At 36.9% G+C, this 19,273-nt stretch overlaps 1 protein-coding gene across 1 annotated transcript; it reads right to left on the reverse strand.

Annotated features, from left to right (window-relative positions):
* Positions 1-363: 363 nt before the first annotated feature.
* On the reverse strand, positions 364-16,685 carry LOC126412459 (40S ribosomal protein S16). The gene is made up of 6 exons (XM_050082067.1): positions 16,558-16,685; positions 16,369-16,423; positions 16,243-16,287; positions 15,574-15,705; positions 4,056-4,170; positions 364-546 (listed from the first exon to the last, which is right to left on the reverse strand). Exons 1-6 carry the CDS (start codon positions 16,644-16,646, stop codon positions 401-403), a joined length of 582 nt encoding a protein of 193 aa, XP_049938024.1. The 5' UTR covers positions 16,647-16,685; the 3' UTR covers positions 364-400.
* Positions 16,686-19,273: the final 2,588 nt, after the last annotated feature.

Genomic DNA, 19,273 nt, shown 5'->3' on the forward strand with positions numbered 1-19,273 from the left:
TTAGTGTCCTTATCACCCTGATCAGTGAAAGAACCTATTCAACACCAGTATCTTCTGACTCTAACTACCAGCATGCACCAAAATTGTATTTTCTTATGACCATAGTGAATAGTTAAAAATTTACTTTCTTAAAGGAAGTTAAAAAATTTCTAGGCCTCATATGGTGAAAGATGTTAATTGCTTGCCTATCTTCTGAACAATTTGTTTTAAATGCACACAGGGCAACACTAAATCAGCAAACAATATTTGTGTTACAAAATATTTGATGGATACAACGATATAATTTGGTTTGTGTTCCATTAATACATAAAATAACTGCATAAAAATTGGAATAATTTCCAAGGTGAAATAAATGAGACCCTGTTTTCAAAGAATGTTTATTAATAAGAGACTATACACTTTAACGGTATGATTTCTGGTATCTTGCACGGGCACCTGGTCCACCGAACTTCTTGGGCTCGCAACGCCTTGGGTCAGCTACCAAGAGAGTTCTGTCGTACTGTATCAAAATATCCTTTATCTCTTTCTTAGACGCTTCGTCTACATCTGAAAATTAAATGCCATATTTATTAAAATCATAATAAATCATTTAACAATGAACACTAATTTTACACAAACAGAACCATTTATATACTTAAAAACTAGAATATTGATTTGCTTTGCCTCTGATGTTTCACTATAATAAATACTACAACACTACAAGGACATTATTTTGCAATTCCATGTACATCAGTCTAACTACAGCGCATTTAAAATTAGTTGCAACTTTTGACAGTTCAGTACGGAGCAGGTGGAGGGAAGTGCAGTTGCCAGCGTGCGCAGAATGCATCAGCAGGCAATGATAACGCCAGGCCTACTCAGCGCGTAATCTGTCAGCTGCGCAAGCTGGCTGATCTGCAGTAATTCTCAAACAATTTTAAAGAAACTATTCCATAATAAACTCAGTCTCGCACATCTTAGAGATTCATTCCTCAGCTTCACAATGTATTACCTATCATTTCGTTAATGGTCATAGTTATTGTGATATTTCGGTATTAGCTAAACTACTGCAAGAAATTCTTTAAGTTTGCAGTGCAAAGTAGGAGCCCCTATGAATTTGCATTTGGTGTGACCTACAAGAAGGGTAGTAGAAGTGATCCACAAAACCACTGTCCAATATCCTTGACATTGATTTATTGTAGAATCTTTGAACATATTTTGAGCTCCACATAATGAGGTATCTTGAACAGAATGCCCTTCTCAATGTCAACCAGCATTTCGAAAACACCCATCATCATGTGAAACCCAACACTTACTTTTCGCCCACGACATACTGAAAGCTTTGGATGAAGGCAACCAGATAGATGCAGTTTTTCTTGATTTCCAAAAAGCATGTGACTCAGTACTGCACCTACACTTGCTATCAAAAGAACGATCATATGGGTTATGAAGTGAAATTTGTTACTGGACTGAACTTTTTGGTAGGTAGGGCCAAACATGTTATCTCAGATGAAGAATCATCGTCAGATGTAGAGGTAAGTTCAGATGTAACCCAGGACAGTGTGCTGAAACCCTTGCTGTTCATGTTGTATATTAATGATTTTACACATAATAGTAAAATCAAGCTTTTTGCAGATGATGTTATCCATAATGATGTATTATCTTAAAGAAGCTGCATAAATATATAGCCAAACCTTGATAAGATTGCAAGCAGTGCAGAGATTGGCAACAAAAAAAACGTAGTATCCTATGACTATAAAATCAGTGAGTCACTGTTGGAATTAGTCATCTATCTAATACAAATACCGGAGTGTAGCACTTTGTATGGCTATGAAACTGAATGATCACGTAGGATCAGTCGTGGTTAGAGCAGGTGGTACACTTCGGTTTACTAGTTGAATACTGGGGAAGTGCAGAAGAGATTGCATGTGACCGGTCCTAGAATATTACTCTTGTGTGTGGGGGCCATACAAGAGCCTAACAGCACATACTGAATGTATACAGAGGAGGGCAGCACAAATGGTCACAGGTTTGTTTAATCCGTGGGAGAGTGTCACAGAGATAACGAACGAACTATCTGGAAGGCGCTAAGATAGTTTACATCTATCCTTAGAGTCTGTTAAAAGTTCCAAGAACTGGCTTTAAATGATGACCCTAGGAATATAAAACAACCCCCTATGTATCACTAACATATGAATCATAAGACTAGAATAATTACCACACACACACACACACACACACACACACACAGGCAATCAAACAATTATCTTCCCACACTGTACATGTGAATGGGACAGGAAGAAACCCTAATAACTGGCATAATGGAATGTACACTCTGCTATGCACCTCACGATGGTTTACAGTGTAGACGTAAATGTGCCATAAGTGGCACCCAAAAATAAAGGCACTATGGACCACTGCAAGAAAAATATATAATTCCACACCTGGGACAGATAACTGCTCTGGTAGTGCAGAAGAGAAAATCAGAAATCAGTTTACAACAGTAATTTAAGTGATGTTTCCCCATTACTGTAACTGCAACACTCTGGAATTTAAGAGAAGAGCATGCCATGGACTGATCACCACCTTGTAACACAATATACTAATTATTGTGTCACTGTAGAATAAATTGTTGATAAAATTTTTAGTTACCTGTACAGTACAGTACAGACACAAACTGATAATAAGCTTAACCATTACCTGTCATCTTCAGATCAAAGTATACACAGCAGAGCCTAAGGTAAGAGGGCACTTGTCATTTAAACTCTTACTTATAACAGACAAGCACTGTCATTGTACACTCAAAATAGCCATGCTGTCTGATGACCGAGTCAGTTTCTGTGAGGTGGACATACATAAACTGCGAGCACCTCATAGAAACTGACTGTCACCAGTCAGTGTGGCCATTGTATTTGTCACCGAGTGCACAATGACAGTGCTTGTTGTACTTACGAATTACTCACTTTAGTTATATGAGCTCGAAGTTGACATTCCCTTGCATCATGAACACCCTATTGACGTAGTATACTCTTATCTTAGACACTGCTATGTATATTTTAATCGGAAGATGACCAGTTACAGTCAAAACTAGTTATTGACTGTCGTACAAGTGATACTGGCAAATCAAGATTTTACAAAAATCAATATTCACAATACATGAAAGTCAAAAAGAGAAACTGCAAGTTTTAGACAATATAGCAAAAGGTTTGCATTTCTACTATGAAGTACTACAAATAACTTCAACATATTAAATTATATAATATACTGAATACTACTATTCAATTTTTGGAGTTTATATGTAAAACTAATACCCATAAATTTATGCATACAAATTTGCCTCTACAGAATGCAACTAGTAGCAAACAGACATGATGTGCCACAAGCCACATTTGGCAATGTAACCATCTGGTTGAGTCAAACTGTCAATGCTAATTTCTCACAAAAAAATTTTACTGGTAGTAAAACTGCATTGTACTTCCTTGTGCAAAGGAATTGTTTAATTTTTTCAGTACACAGGGCACTGCTTTCCCTTGCAGGCATGTAATCACGAAACAAGAACATACACAAGCATGAACCCACAAAACATGGTTTTTAATAACTCTGTGGGACTTTTGATTCTTTGGCACGATTAATTCAACACTTGAAACATACAACAAACAACCTGAACATCATTCATCCTTTCAAAAAGTACCTCACTACTACCGGATCGAGTTTGTACGTGACGTGTCAAATAGCTACAACAGACACCAGATAATAATCTGTTCGTACTTCTAGATCTCTGGATGACTATTACAACTGAAGCGAAGACTTTGAAGCTACACAACGGACACTAACTGCCCAGCAACTCACCACTTGTGCCCGTCCCCCTCCACATCTGATACTTTGTTTTAATGCAACACACTAACATTTGATTCCTACTACAGAACTGCTTTTGCCCTTTATTCCCCATAACTTTGTAGGTATTTCTGTGACCATATGCCTAGAATTTCTAAACCTGAATGGTAATACCCCGGCCTCACACACAAACAGGAAATTCCTTATCCCACATATTGCAAAATTAAAGACAGCATACTTACATTTCTGGTAGTACGAAACAAGAGCTTTTGAAATGGCTTGACGAATAGCATAAATCTGTGCAACATGGCCACCTCCGTTTACACGAACTCTGATATCAACTCCGGAAAAACGCTCCTGTGACAATGAAAACAGCAACTTACAAAAAAATGGAATTGTTAGAACAATCTCTGTACACTATATCATTGCATGAAATTTACTGAATCAAGATAATATTCCACTAGATTAAATCATTTCATTAAACAAGTACTAACAGGTATAAGAGAAAATAATAACAGGTATTACAATTTGATATCAAGTTAAATTTCTGTGGCAATTTAAATTGCCATCAGCACTAACATCAATACAATTTATTACAGTTCATGATTTGCAAAAGTTAACTGGAGGGAAGAACACTTAAGCATACTGCTACAAATGTTAGAATAACAAGAGTTAACAAAGCAGTCAGTACTTACTAAGTATTATATCTGGCAACTACTACTGACTATAGGAGCAAATGAAAAGGGCCAACCTAAGTTTACAGTGGCACCCATCTGCTTTGACCTGTCATGGGACATCATACAGTATATTTGAAATGGACAATGTTTGTAGAGGGCATGTTAAGGTGCTCTAATATGGGATATTTGTGTTTCCAAATTGTGTGGTGAAGTGATATTAGTGATTCACTGGACTCAATTACTGCTGTTTGTGAAAATACTGGAAGTGTTTGTGGCTGTTTGTTAGCGAGTTTTTTCCTTCTGTGTTGCCAGTTACGGGAAAGATATGTTTATGAGTTTGGAATTATTAGTGTGGTGTGTTGCTTACTGTTGGAGACTTAATTTTGGTTCCTCTGTTAGTTATTGGTATGACAAAGTTAACAAGAAGGTCACAGTATGCCACAATGAGGGATATCTTGACCAGAAGCAATTTCCTTCAGTAGTTCAATCCAATTGCCAACTGTAATAGTGCCACAGTTGTAGAGAAGGTATATTTTAGACTAAGGACTACAAAACTTAATTGTGTTCCTTCTTTCTCAAAAATGGTGTTAATGCAATTATTAACGAATTTTTGGGTTCTGTCAATTGTAGGTAATTATTCCGACTTGGGATTGGAAGTTAGAGTGGCATTTTACCTAAATCTGTGAGGTTAGGTTTGCAGTGTCAAGTATGTAAGCAGGTTTTGGTGTTATACCACAGATCAAGTGAAGTGTTTGCCATTGGATTTGCCAAGCGGTGTGCGGTTTTTTTCAATTTTGTTTAAGCTATATAGTCAAGTTTTAAGCGTACCGTCATATCGCTGGTTTGGTTGCGGAGTATCTTTGCGGGTAGCCACGTACGCATAATCGAGCACAGGACACGGAACTTATCTTGTGTTGAGGGTAGTGTTGCTACAAGTGCTATTACAGTAAAGTGATAAAATATGCAAATGATTCAGAGGAAAGTGCGTCAAGATGTAATTAAAAACTGAGCAGTGCAGCCGATAACATATTTGTGTACCCTCTCGTTGCGTGTTGTACCATACAGTATCAATCATCCACACCGTGTTCAGTCACTCAGACTGAACTAATGTGAATCAGCAAAAATTAGTTACCGTAAAAGAGTGCAAACAAGTGCCAGGGTCTTGTAGCGAGCATGAGAACGTGCTTTCAGTCATCGCGTCTCCGCATCATCAACAATCAGTCATGCCGCGACGGTTATGCGCACACTCGTACAACTGAGGGAACTGTAAAATTAACTTTACGAACAGTGTTATATCATTACTAGTGTCAAGGAAGACAGCTACCAAATATCTGTACCCATGATGAGCGTAAGAACTTTTGTGCGATCATTTGGCTTCCGCATCAACAACAATCACCCGCGTCGTGTCTGTTAAGTGTATGCTCGTCCAAGTGATATTGTGGACAGATAATCATCAAGATTGTCAACTGGGATAAACATTTATGACTTACGAGTGTAAACAGTGCAACATGTTAATTCTTATCGTCTCAGAATATAGTTGTTCATACCAGACGTAAGTCAGTGTTGTGTTTTAACATTGAGCGGCTCCCCTAAACCCACTTGCATATTTCGATAGATAATTTCAAGCAAGCCACCAGCAGTGTGGAGCAGAACAGTACGACCGCCACGAAATTATCAGGTACATGGTGTGGACAGGGCGCAGTCAAGAAGCGGCAAGAGAAAACAGTTTCAGGGTTCCCACCCATTTGTACCCCGGGCATGTTACGAAGTGAAATTTCTGGTACCAATTTTTGGATCTGTGTGGGGATTCACAGTACCAGGCATAACAATTGAGCAATATAGGTCAAGCAAAATCTATGAACTATCAAACAGTTTTTTTAGGTTTTTTATTGACAGTTTGTCAAATGCTGAGGATTTTGTTTGCTTGACTTTTTACTGTCTTCATTATTAGGATTGTCATATACTTAGTTTGTCTCCACTGAAAACCCACTAATACCATTGTTTTGTTAGTTTCATGTTATTCACGCAATTAACATTTTTCGTATTTGTTTCTGTAAGCATGTGTAATGCACTATGTTATGGTTGCCATATTGTGTAAGTTTGAAGTATGTATGTCCATCTTCATGAAACGAGGGGTCAGAGCTGGTGGGTGGCACTGGAACCTTTGGTTATCCCTAAAAGTGTCACACCAGATCTTGAAATGATACTGCTTACTACCACACCAGTAGCTCTCGACCTCTAACATGGTGTACACATGGACAAGAAAAAAACTCTCAGATTTCCCTGTTAAAAGTACACTTTTCCCAGGTGAAAATACATTTTTCCCATGTTAACTAAAAAATTCACTTTCCCTCAGACCTGTGAAACTTATCAAACCTTTGACTGGTTTTGTACACTGGTGTAAAACTTCCTGGCACTTAATGAAATGAACCCAGCAAAAAGCAATGTGTTTTGTATATGTGTGTGGCAACATTTACAGTGCATATTTAGTACTATGGAAGTGAACTAAGAATTCCACTGAATACAGCATGGTAGTTTCCACATGGTAGCTTCCAAAGTACTGAAATCTGGACTGCACTGCACAATGCAATTTTGTCAGCCAATCACATTCCGTTGCATGATCTCAACAGCCAAGGACAGCAGGCATTAAGAACATAAGACATGCGATGTAGTCAGCCAATAGCAACATCAGTGTTATGTAGTGCGAACATACAAATAGGAAACGTTAATGATTTAAATTAATTTACATACAGTATAGCTACAAGAGAAGCTAAGCTTTCATGTTTAATATTGATCGTCAAAAAATTATTTTGGCTGTTTTTTCCAAGGGTGAGGTTAGGCAGGATCCTACCAGCACAGCTTAAACTGCAGCAGCTGAATATCTCTGAAGCACAATTTTAAATTTCACTGTTGCACACTGAACATATCGTAGCTAACCTGGCTGAATACACACTTCGACTTTAAAAAAAAAAAAACAATTACGTGTTAGGTTGCTCAGGAACTCACCTCGGACTTATTTTGAAGGATAACTATACTTTTTACCATCGTTACAGCAAAATTAATAATCTTTGAAAGAACTGAACCCTGAATCTTTGTCTTTAGCGTGTTACATTTTAAAATATATTGCATAAATGGCTTATTGTCTGGGCCTGAAATTTTTCGAAGTGTCTAGTCCTCAAAGTGTTGAGAAATTTGGGATTAGTAGAGACGGATGCCACCAGCCTGGTCTGACCAATGACATCACCAACACACCGAAAACTGCTATTATCCAACATGGCTACCAAAGCATCATCACAACGCTCAAAAATACAAATGCTGTGCAAATCAGACACTGACAAAACCCAATGAAATTAGAGGGACGACCTTTGGGGAAGGGGGTTTTGGGTGGATACAATCTAAAAATTTGATAAGAAAAAACACCATTCTAGACAAGGTTCTTCAAAAAACAAAACACTGGAATGCCAAAAAATAAAACCTAACAAAACTATACAAAACACACCATAATATTATGGTGTGCCAATCCTCAGTTCAACCTATATAGCTCAAACCTAGGCCATGACAACAATGAACCTCCACCCCACAACTACAAAAGTTGGTATACCAATCTCCTATTCACCTACACACCTTAAAGTACACAACACCAATAATCTTGCCCCACAACTACAGCCCAGTGTGAAAGTGCACTTATGGTGTTGGCAGTTTCTGTGCTGCATGCTGCATTTGGTAACTGCCTGTGCATTAAATGATGGGAAGTCAACACAATGAATGATGCGTCTGATAGGACAAGACGGCAGAACCTACAAGAAAATAGTTTCCGGTAAATGTTATAATTGGACCAACGATTTTTAATTAAATCATGGGACAAGGTAGAGGAACCAATGTTTTAATTGATCATGGGAAAAGATATGTGGATCAATGTCTATTAATAACAGTCACACATTCAATTTATTAATAAACACTGCTCCACCTACCTTCTCCCACAATTTAATTAAAACATTGATCCACCTACTTAGTAGTTATGCAGACCTAAGAGAACAGTTTAAATTTTATGACATTCTGCTTTATAAGACAACATTTGCACAGTATATTCCATTGTGCCACCACAATTTCGTACACTCCACATGACACACACACACACACACACACACACACACACACACACACACACACACAATCAATACCACACAGTTAAACCGTGAGAGCACACCAATTTATACACTGTGCCCTCCACAACAATTCACTTCCAGTGCAAAACACCACAGCTCAATGACATTATGACATGGCACACCACACCTCATAGCAGACTGTGGTATCCTACAACCAAGTATATCCAGAAATTCATTTCACATTCACACAACATAATTCTTGTATAAAAGGGAATTTATTTTGAAAGTAACTTCTCAAACCACCATTCACAATATTTTCCCATGACCTATTAGAAATATTAACAGTCATGTCACGCTAATCGAAAGTAGTAGTAGTAGTTGTTACAAAGTATTTCAGTCTTCAGCCTAAAGACTAGGGCCCATTTTGCTGTCCACTTGTCTGCACACTGTGTTTTGTTGTAAAAGGTGAATTTTCTTTGCAATTAGTTTTATTTTGGTGTTATTCCCTCATTTATGTTTTATTGTTGTTATTATTCTGCAGTAGTGGGCTACAGTAAAATTCTTTTTTGGAGTACCAGCTCTTACTGGCCAAAATTACAAAAATTAACTGAATGCCAAAACACTGCAAAATTCCCAGAATTCTAATAAATTCCCAGGGTGCATAAACCGTGTACGACATGTCCCTGACTATAGTAAGTAGAAAATTTTACTGTCTTATAAAAGAATATTGGAAATTAAATGGGAAAATCTAAAAGAAATATTCTGAATCACAAGGAAAGTGAAACTTTCTACCTTCAAAAACATGCACCCATTGTAAGTGAAGACTCCATTAATTGTGCATCCATTTTCATTTGGTAAAAAGGTGGCTAACAAATATTAGCACATGCATCAATTATTACAGTTTAAATAGTGAAATGCCATTTATTATAGAGTTTTGCTATCAAACTCCTCTCATTTTTCCAGTACCCTTATTTCTTAAATTGTGAGTAGTGTAAACTAGAAAATAGTAAGTTTGCAACTATCCAGACAGTGGTAATATCTTCAAAAAAAAATTTTACATATTCATTTGACTTTTTTCTACTTTATAATTATAGTGTGTTCTAAAGGACGAAATTCAACATGGCTCCCCATGCAGTGACCACTTCTGAAGATGGAAATAATTCCAAAATGTGTCATGCATAGTTTGTGATAAATTAATTCTTCACCTGCTATATGCCTTTTTTATGCAACCTTCCCAGTTTAACTACAGAACTCTTACCTTTTATCATTTCTCCTACTTCTATACTCTCAGGAGTCCCTGCACAAAGTAGATCACACGTGTAGTCAGCCACTACAAGAAAGTCCCCAACACCTCATGCATGCCGAGTGCACTGTATGGAGGGGACACTAGCGTCAATGCCAGCTCTGGAATTTGTAAAAATTGCCATGGTGCCAGATTGCAACCCTACCACTCAAGGTCGCACACGGTGCCTTGCTTCCGTAGTGGCTGCAACACACTTGCCCCATATTCGTTTATCACGGATCATGAGTTACCAACTCAACTTGTGTAAAATGTGCAGGGTAAGGTGGTGTTACTTTCAAACATATATGATATGGCCTCTTCCTCTAACTGAAGGAAAGTAGGCAGCACCACTACATTAAAAAGCCAATCCCATAAGCTCATACATTACATATGCTTTTTGGGAGGAAAGGGACAACAGAAGGACTAATACTGTTGTCAAAAGTCTGAACAAGTAGCTGTTGCTCGGAAACCGCAATAACTTCTGTGAAGAAAATAACAAGGGAAAGGTGTGCTGGAGATCTACAGGAGCCAACTGCTGCTCTTTCAGCTCCAGGGAAAACTAAAGGGTGTGCTTCTAACTATAACAGAACTGGATAATTTTCAAGGGGACACAATTAAGCAACATACATATGATCATTAAATGTGGAAAGAATATCCAACCCAGAAGAAGCTGCTGCTCTGACTACAAGGTAGTGAATCGCTTTCAAAGGAAAAATCTATTCCTTCAGCACTGGTGAAAAAGATAGCCTTCCAATAGGAAGCTTTTCTGAACGAAGAGTTCTGCTTGAGCAGCAGGACATTTCCTGGAAATGCCATTTTCTGGGCAAAGTATTGAAGCGTAAACCCCACTAAATCGTTTGGATGGATGAAACATGAATAAACACTGGTAATTCCAGACTGCATGGACTGATGACACAGCATGACGGACAACTTCAATTGGACATGGCAGTCAGCTCATTCTTTAGCATGCTGGTGAGTTTGTACCGAATGCTTCGTTGGTTTTTACAGAAAAGAAATCTTGAGACAACCACAGGGAAACGGGTAACAAAATTTGTTTAGTTCATACTTAGCCTTACATGCAGCAGCAGGAGAAGTGGTTGTATAGATTCATTTGACACATAAATGAGAAGGGCAGAACTGCTGGAAACAGTGAAAGAGCACAAGTCATGAAATATCATTTACAAGACTTGTGCTCTTTCACAGCAGTCTTGTAATATCATTTACAAGACTGACAAAATTGCCTAGAAGAAACTGTACAGTGTTGCACCCTCCATCACATCACTGCCTTCTTAATGCAATAGAAATCACGGCATTCAGGTGAAATCTTACATTGTAAACAAAAATAAAAGTTTAATTTGAAAGATGTCAAATTTAGTGCATGGGGAAGTATGACTCCCACAAAATGAAACATGATTGCCAAATATACATGGCACATCTCAGTAGGCACATGGCAACAAGGTGTACTGGAAGAAAGGATGGGTAAGTTAATAAGGTAAGGGGATGTAGCAGCAGTAGTAATGGTGAAGATAGTGACAACATACAGATAATGACAACACTCCGACTGTAATCAACTCTTCTCCCTAAAATGCACGTAAGAAATGCATCTATACATTAAGACAATGAAACATCATTGGCTTATCTCAATATATATTTCCAATTTTCTTTTTAATTACAGAGTGTGTTTCAATCCCCCAAGGTTATTAGTGTTTTCTGCCACTTCAGCAGTACAGCACTGCAATGGGTCTGAAATTTTCGGGTGTAATATTCACAGATAGGTGACCAAAACAGCACAAGAACAAACAGCCATGTAGTAATATTGGCAACATAGCCACCTGCCGTCAGCAGCTGAACTGTAGTAACAAAGCCCTATAACAGGAGTCATGAACGATGGCAGTTGATTTTAGTCTTGTTTTGTTCTCCTTACATCACGGATACATGGACAGACAATGAGCCGTCAGTAGTGTTCTGAGCACTCTGCTCTGAATGCTGTAGCTAATGCAAGCATTACATATGATTGTATCAAATTGTTTAGTGAATTTATATTTCATTTGTTGCGAGTTGTCATTGCTGATGGTGGTGGTGAGCAATATGTTGAGATTCAAATGAATAAAGTTGTTCATTAAACTCGTGTCTTTGCCGTAATTTCAAGTTCTAATCCTAACACAATAAATTCTGCATAAGCAAGCAAGAGAATTTTCAGGATGTACACAACTGTTGCATGAAATTGTAAACAATTACATTCCCACACATGCCTCGACATGCGCAAACCCCCATCCATGCCTCGACATGCACACACCACTATCATTTGTGGATTGTACTATCAGGGTGTATATGACCTGGGGCAACCGGGAGAAACCTGGAAATTTCTTAGAATTCCAGGATTTTTTTTTTTTTTTTTTTTTTTTTGTAATTTTGACTTAAGAACCGATACTGTAACAAAGGATATTGCTGTATTCCGCTACTGCAGCAATAAAACAAGAATGAGAGAGAAAAAAACTAAAATAAAATACAAATTGCAAAAGAAATGCACCATATACCACAAAACACTGTGTTCATACAAGTGTGTCAACCGCAAAATGCCTCAAAGGCTTTAGGAAGATTATGCAATGCTTCATAACAACAAATTGCCTCCGATGAGTGAGAAATCACAACTGTTTACATTAGATTCTTTTTAGCAGTTACGAGCGGGCACACAAGAAAATGAAATTGACAAATTTTGGCCAGATCCCTATACTAGTAAGTGCTAGTCGTATAGAGCTAGCAGCCGCTTAAGTTCTATTCTGGAAGTAGTGTGGAAGACATTGTACGAACATTTAACACCTAACCGGAGAATAATCACGGGATAACTAAACGGGTGATTCTGGCAGGGTTGATGAGGTTAACTGGCAAATAAGTTTAGACAATGGCAGGAATATTTACAGAATTGGTGATGACAAGATTGTTAGAACTAGGAATGAGAAGAAACTGACATCACACAAATTAAGGAAGAATATGATGATTCCAAATTTATATAAAAATACCATACAACTGCTTTTCGGTCTCATGCTTGAGGAGTACAGAAGTGTCCGATTCCACCCATATGCTTTGACCCACGACATCAATATAGCAGAAATGGCTATTCTAAGTGTCTTCACTACATACACATGGCAAAAAATATGTAAATACTTATAAGACAATAACATCTCCCTCCAAAAATACAAACTAGCAGCTCAACTGCGAGAAACTGGGGGGGGGGGGGGGGTCTTAGGGAGTAGACAGCTAAATATAACAGTAAAAAACACACCACTATCCCAAAACACACAAATTTAACAAAAAAAAATTACAAAGTTTACAGGAATCTGACATCCCTTGACCTATATAGGCCAACCACAACTATTGATAGGAAAAAACCAACACCTACAACTACGAAAACAGAAGCAAAACCACAGCACCACAAAAATTCAAAAGTCAAACATCCCTATGTAAATTAAAACACATTCGACGCACAATAAATACATGAAACATTCCCACTCGAGAAAAAGACAAAAAAAAAAAAAAAAAAAAAAAAAAACAATTACCACCAAGTTTTGGGGGCTGTAAAGTAGGTCTGTCTCTCTCTCTCTCTCTCTCATACACACACACACACACACACACACACACACACACACACACACACACACAAAGAGAAAGAGAGGCACCATCAAACAGCAAGACATCTACGAACACAACCAACTCACAAACTCAGTGTCTTAATGACGACACACACAACACCCTTATGTCAGGTGGAATTCATGCTTCTGTTGACCCCATGCTTGAATGAATGCATTGATACTTCACAAATTATATTATCTCTTGTTATAAAAACAACCAATTGTGCCAAATAGTCATTTATTTGGTGTGTAACAATTTCTGCAATGTTAGAAGGCCTATTTTATCTCTTCTTGCAGTGACAAAATAGACGTAATTAGCACAAGCAATCACACCAGTCATGCATACTATTTGTTTTAACAGCTTTTTCATTATTAGACAACATTTTGATTTTTCATGTGGCAAAACATTTGACGAACTCTGATAAGGTAACAGATTCTTTCACACTAAGGAAAGCAAACCATGTAAAGCTGTAGCAAGATTAGAGAGCTGCCTTGTCTTTACTGGTTTTATGTATCGTATATTTCATTCTATGACACAAAATAATAAGTTATTAGCTAATAGGCAATTAAGATAGCAAATTTTACCACTAGCACTTTTTCTCCCAATTATAAATAATCCCATCTGGTATTAATTGCGAGCTTTCTTCTTCTTCTTCTTCTTTTTTTATTAGGAGGGGCAGGACGTCAAACTTGCCGACTGGGAGCAGGAGAGGCACCACAGGACATTTTAATTTCCACTGTCCTGAATATAGTTTGGTGGCATACACATGAGCACTCAAGTATGCACTCTAAACGTGTAGGTTTTAGTACAGTTCACAAAATTCCAATGCTCTTCGAGTATCCTAAAATGTCTTGTTTCTTTTATTACAATATAAGACTAAAAATTTTAATAGCACATTTGTGTGATATACCTCAAAATGCAACACGTGCAAAGAAGATTAATATTGTATGTGAAAGCCTTGTGTTCCTTGTAGAGCACTATGTATAAATTTGAACCATTACGTTCTTGTTTATGTGCTCCCACTATTAAGTAATGTTGCTATTGGCTGACTACATCACATGCCTTACGCTCTGAATATCCAGTCATCGGTTGGCAAGATCACATGACATGAGCTATGACTGGCTTACAGAAGCACATTGCAACCTCAATTTCAATGCTTTGGAAAGTAACATGCAGTGTTTGGTTGAATTCGAAATTGTACTTTCATAATACAAAAATGTGCAGTGCACCTGCTCCTGCAGATCAAAGGTCTTTCCAAAACCTATTTTTCCCTAAATTACATTTTCTAAGTGCCCAGAAATTCTATGCCCGTGGGTAAGACAAAAACCATTCACAGCATTGATAAGTTTTACAGTTCCGAGGGAAAATATACTGTTACTTAACATGGAGAAAGTGTTTCCACCTGGGAGAAAGTATTTTTTAACTGGGAAATCCAGGAAAAACTGGAGAATTCTTTTTCTTGTCCACATATACACCCTGACTATAGTACTGGGTTAGATCAGGTGCTGATACACTGAATTTACAATAACAGTGAATATAATACCCAAAGGAAGTTCTGCTACATAACAGTCCAAACAGTACAGACATTACATACAACTCAATGAATTGAGCACAGTATCATATGGTACAGAAATTTGTTATGGTAATCATACTGAACATCTGGGATTATGTCTTATTTGCTATATACTGATATCACGAATCAGGACATATGAAATGCAAATATACCAATTCTATCAAGGAATCTAGCATTTCTCGCAATAATTCCGAACAGAATTCAATGCTAAACAAGATTTATCCACAAACAGTAATATATTGGCCATCTGTACTTTAATTTCCAACTCAAGTTGTATAGCATATGTGGCCTACAATAATTACACAAAATACTGTGTGTGCCCATAACAGTGTTGAGTCAATGAGCTAGAATGAATTAAAACAGCAAGTCAGCATATGGGTTAAAAAATTTGACCATCGACTTTCATTAAATGAATTGGAAAATTAACTATACGAAGCCCATACAAAGATTTACACGAGCAACACTTGACCAAAACAAATTAATGACTAGTACCTTTCCTAACAGCAGTACTGGTTCCTGAAGTTTATACTGCAGCACACGAGGCTCTACCATCTCCAGTGGCCTGCCATTTACTCTCAAGTTTCCATTTCCTCTTTTACAATATGCAACAGCAGTTGCACTTTTCTGAAAAAGAAAGTCGTATGAAAACTTTTGCATTGGCTCAATAGTCATATTTTAGCCTTTTTTCTTAGCCTCAGTAAGAACTGAAAATTCACATATACATCATATTCGGGATATATTAACATCACAGGCATATTGACTGGCGATATGTAAGTGGGAAAAAAACGTGGAGGCGAAATAGTAGTATGGGGATAACATAATCGAAATCGTTCAACTTGAGTTGTCATATAATCACTTATCACAATAGCTTGTGAAGCAAGTGTTAACACCAATAAAAAGTCTACTACAATCTTAAATTTTTACCTACACTAAATACATCTAATCTTCAACCACCAATTGACAAACTGAAAGAACACAATGTTGTCGATGGAGCATTCACGTAACAAAGTTCATTTATCTTATCCAAAGGAATTGTGTTACAGAAATCATTAAATCGCACGCCAACAAAAACCACACTTTACGAAGACGAGGGTAGGTAATATGCTTGTAACAAATATCACAACGTCACAGTACAATAAGATTACAGTACGAATCTCATACCTTTCTACCGAACACCTGCACGGAAGGAATCGGCTCCTTTGCTGGCTGCAACATGAAATGGATATCAGTCTTCAGTAAAGCAGTAAAAAAATAAATTTTCATTAATAAAATTATACCTAAACAAACCTTCTGCATTCTGGTGGTTACCGCGTGGTAAGGAAGTGTCTGGTCCAAAGAACACCTACAGTCAAATCAACATTCCATTACTAGATTTTGAAATACTAACAGACAAAACTTAGCTTTTCTAAATTATAAACTCCGACATAATTATTGAAAATAAGTCAATCTACAAACCAATTATTCAAACCAACTTACCTGCAGTCACTCAACTCGCAAAATAGAACACCACTTCCTTCCGTCAACCAAAGAACAACGTTCCAACAGACATCACTAGCTTCCTTCATCCAAAGTACAAACTACAAGTACAAACATTCTTCGCCAATGATCAAAGTCAAACAGACAATGTCGTTCACGTGTGAGCTATACATAAGATCACTTTAACGAGAAAGGCAACAATAAGACATGTTCACCAAATTAATGACGAGCAATAGAAGTAACCACCTGAGCTATTATTCCGTTTCAGATATTCTACCTTATTCCAATTTTCAACATACACATAAACCCTGAAGGAGTAGAAGTAGTAGTTATTGTCTCATAACTCCAATTTCAAGCCATTGACTTAAAGTACAGGAGACTCGTCAAAACACAAAATCTGGTTTACAATTTTCCTTATAATACCAGTAACATAATACACAGTACGGAATAATTACTTAATTCAGCAATTAATAATTTTTCTTCAAAAGTAACAAACTTTTAAGATTAACTGACCTAAGTACTCGCTCCCTCTTGCTCAAATTTTCAGGTTGTCATTTATGAATTCTTCTACTGAATAGTAACATTTCTGCACTAGTTTCTTATACAAGGACTTTTTCTGTGATTCTAAATTTATGCTGAGCAATTCGCTTCCGTTGACTTTGTTATAAATTTTCATAGCCATATAATGTGGAGTTTGGCATAAAGTTTTAAAGGGTGGGTGGGCAGCATAATATTATTTTGATTTCTGGTGTTGTAATCATGTTGAAAATGATATACTACAAATAAATCACGGTTACTGTGTACAAAGATAATCAGCTCATATCTGTACAGTGAGGGAACACTTAGTATACTTAGAATTTTTAGGAGTGGGTGACATGATTTTCTTCGTCCTACATTGTGCATATTTGTAATGATGGTTTTCTGGAGTTTCAGTGTTCGACACATATGCTTTGAGTTCCCCAAAATATAATTCCATACCTTATTACTGACTCAAACTAGCTGTGATATACTACTTTCCTTATGCCCATACTGGAAGCATTGTACAATATTCTCATTCCAAATGCTTGTCTGTTTAATTTATTTGCAAGGCACTGTATATATGATCCCCATGATAGATTTTTATCTAGTTGCATTCTTAGGAATTTCACGGATTCCTGCAAATCCTGGTTTCTGTGACTGACCTGAATATCATTTACTTTTGCTTGTTTTGTTTTAAACTGCACTAACTAAGTCTTTCCATGTTTAATTTTAACCCATTCAAATCAAACCAGGTATCTAAATTTTCTAAATTATTTAATACAGTTTGTGGAATTTGATCTGTACTGTTACTTTCAATGATTGAAGATGTGTCAGCTGCAAATTAAAGTGAGTGACACTCAATATTAAGTGGCAGATCATTTATGTAAAACAAAAACACAATGGGACCTAAGACAGAACCTTGGGGTACCCCATGTGAAATGGTTTTCTATTCTGAAGTACAAGTGCCTCTCTCTGATGTTATAACCACTCTTTGTCTTTGGTTGGTTAGATAGGATTTAAACAACTCTAATACCGTGCCCATAATTCCATACTTTTCCAGTTTACACAGTAGCAAGGAGTGATTCACACCATCAGAGGCCTTTGATAGGTCACAAAAAAATTCCTGTGGCATGCAGTGAGGTATCTAGAGACGAGCTAATTTTATGAATGAAATTATTTACAGCAAATATTGTGGTTTTGCCTTTTTGAAATCCATACTGATTTTTTGTGAGTATTTTAAATGTTTCTATTAAATTTTGAATTTGTATGGTGACTACCTCCTCAAATATTTCTGACAGTGATGGAACAAGAGAGACTGGACGATAGTTTCCCATATGTTCTTTTGTGCCTTTTTTTAATAGTGGCTTAACTACTGCATACTTCAGTGTGTCTGAAAAATAACCTTCTTGAAGGACCTGGTTAGCAATCTATGATAGAATAACTTCATATTTTCTTTGCTGAACTGGCGTTTGGTGTAGAGTTCTTTCAAGTAGGTTTTATTGTTTTTGGTAGCTCCATATACAGAGCGCAATGATCAGAAAGTCGTAAATCTAAACAAAACTTATTTGCCTCGTTAGAAGTGTAATTGGTTACAATATTATATATATATGTTGCAGTCACTTCATTTACTCGAGTAAAAACACTGAAATTTGCACCGAAACCCGATATTTGAATCATATCAGTGAGTTTAGTGAAGTTATTGGCTTCACTGGCTAGATCTATGTTGAAAGCACCAGTTATTATGACTCTTTTCTTGGTTTCTTTTTGAATTTATTGCTGTAGACACTGGAATTTCGACAAAAAATGTCTCGTTATTTCTGCGCCTGGAGTTCTGTACACAGATAAAAATTATAATGTTTTGCATTAACTATACGCAGCAGCTTTCAAATATACATTCTTCGTTAAGGGAATCGAAATCGAGTTTTGCTCTATATTCCAATGATCTTTCCACAAGTATGCACAATCCTCCTAGAGTTAAATTATTTCAACAAAAGTTGCTGGCAACATAAAAATTATCATGGTTATTTAAGATTTTGATACTATCCTTTGTAAGACAGTGTTCATTCAAGCATACAATCTTGATATTTGGTATTTCTGAAAAAATGATTTGCAAGTCGTGAAGTTTTGTTTCTCTGCCTTTTGTGTAGTTTGAACTTAACCCATTTATATTCAAGTGCATTACGAAAGTATTGTTACT

The sequence above is a fragment of the Schistocerca serialis genome, chromosome 7 (assembly GCF_023864345.2).
Source record: "Schistocerca serialis cubense isolate TAMUIC-IGC-003099 chromosome 7, iqSchSeri2.2, whole genome shotgun sequence".
Classification (NCBI taxonomy): Eukaryota; Metazoa; Arthropoda; class Insecta; order Orthoptera; family Acrididae; genus Schistocerca; species Schistocerca serialis.

Bases quoted from the DNA above. Each gene is read 5' to 3' on its own strand.
- LOC126412459 (XM_050082067.1), bottom strand. From the start codon at position 16,646: ATGAAGGAAGCTAGTGATGTCTGTTGGAACGTTGTTCTTTGGTTGACG. The intron at 16,424-16,557 runs GTAAGTTGGTTT...ATTTGACTGTAG, and splicing joins TGCGAGTTGAGTGACTGCAG to GTGTTCTTTGGACCAGACAC. The intron at 547-4,055 runs GTAAGTATGCTG...TTTAATTTTCAG, and splicing joins TGTTTCGTACTACCAGAAAT to ATGTAGACGAAGCGTCTAAG.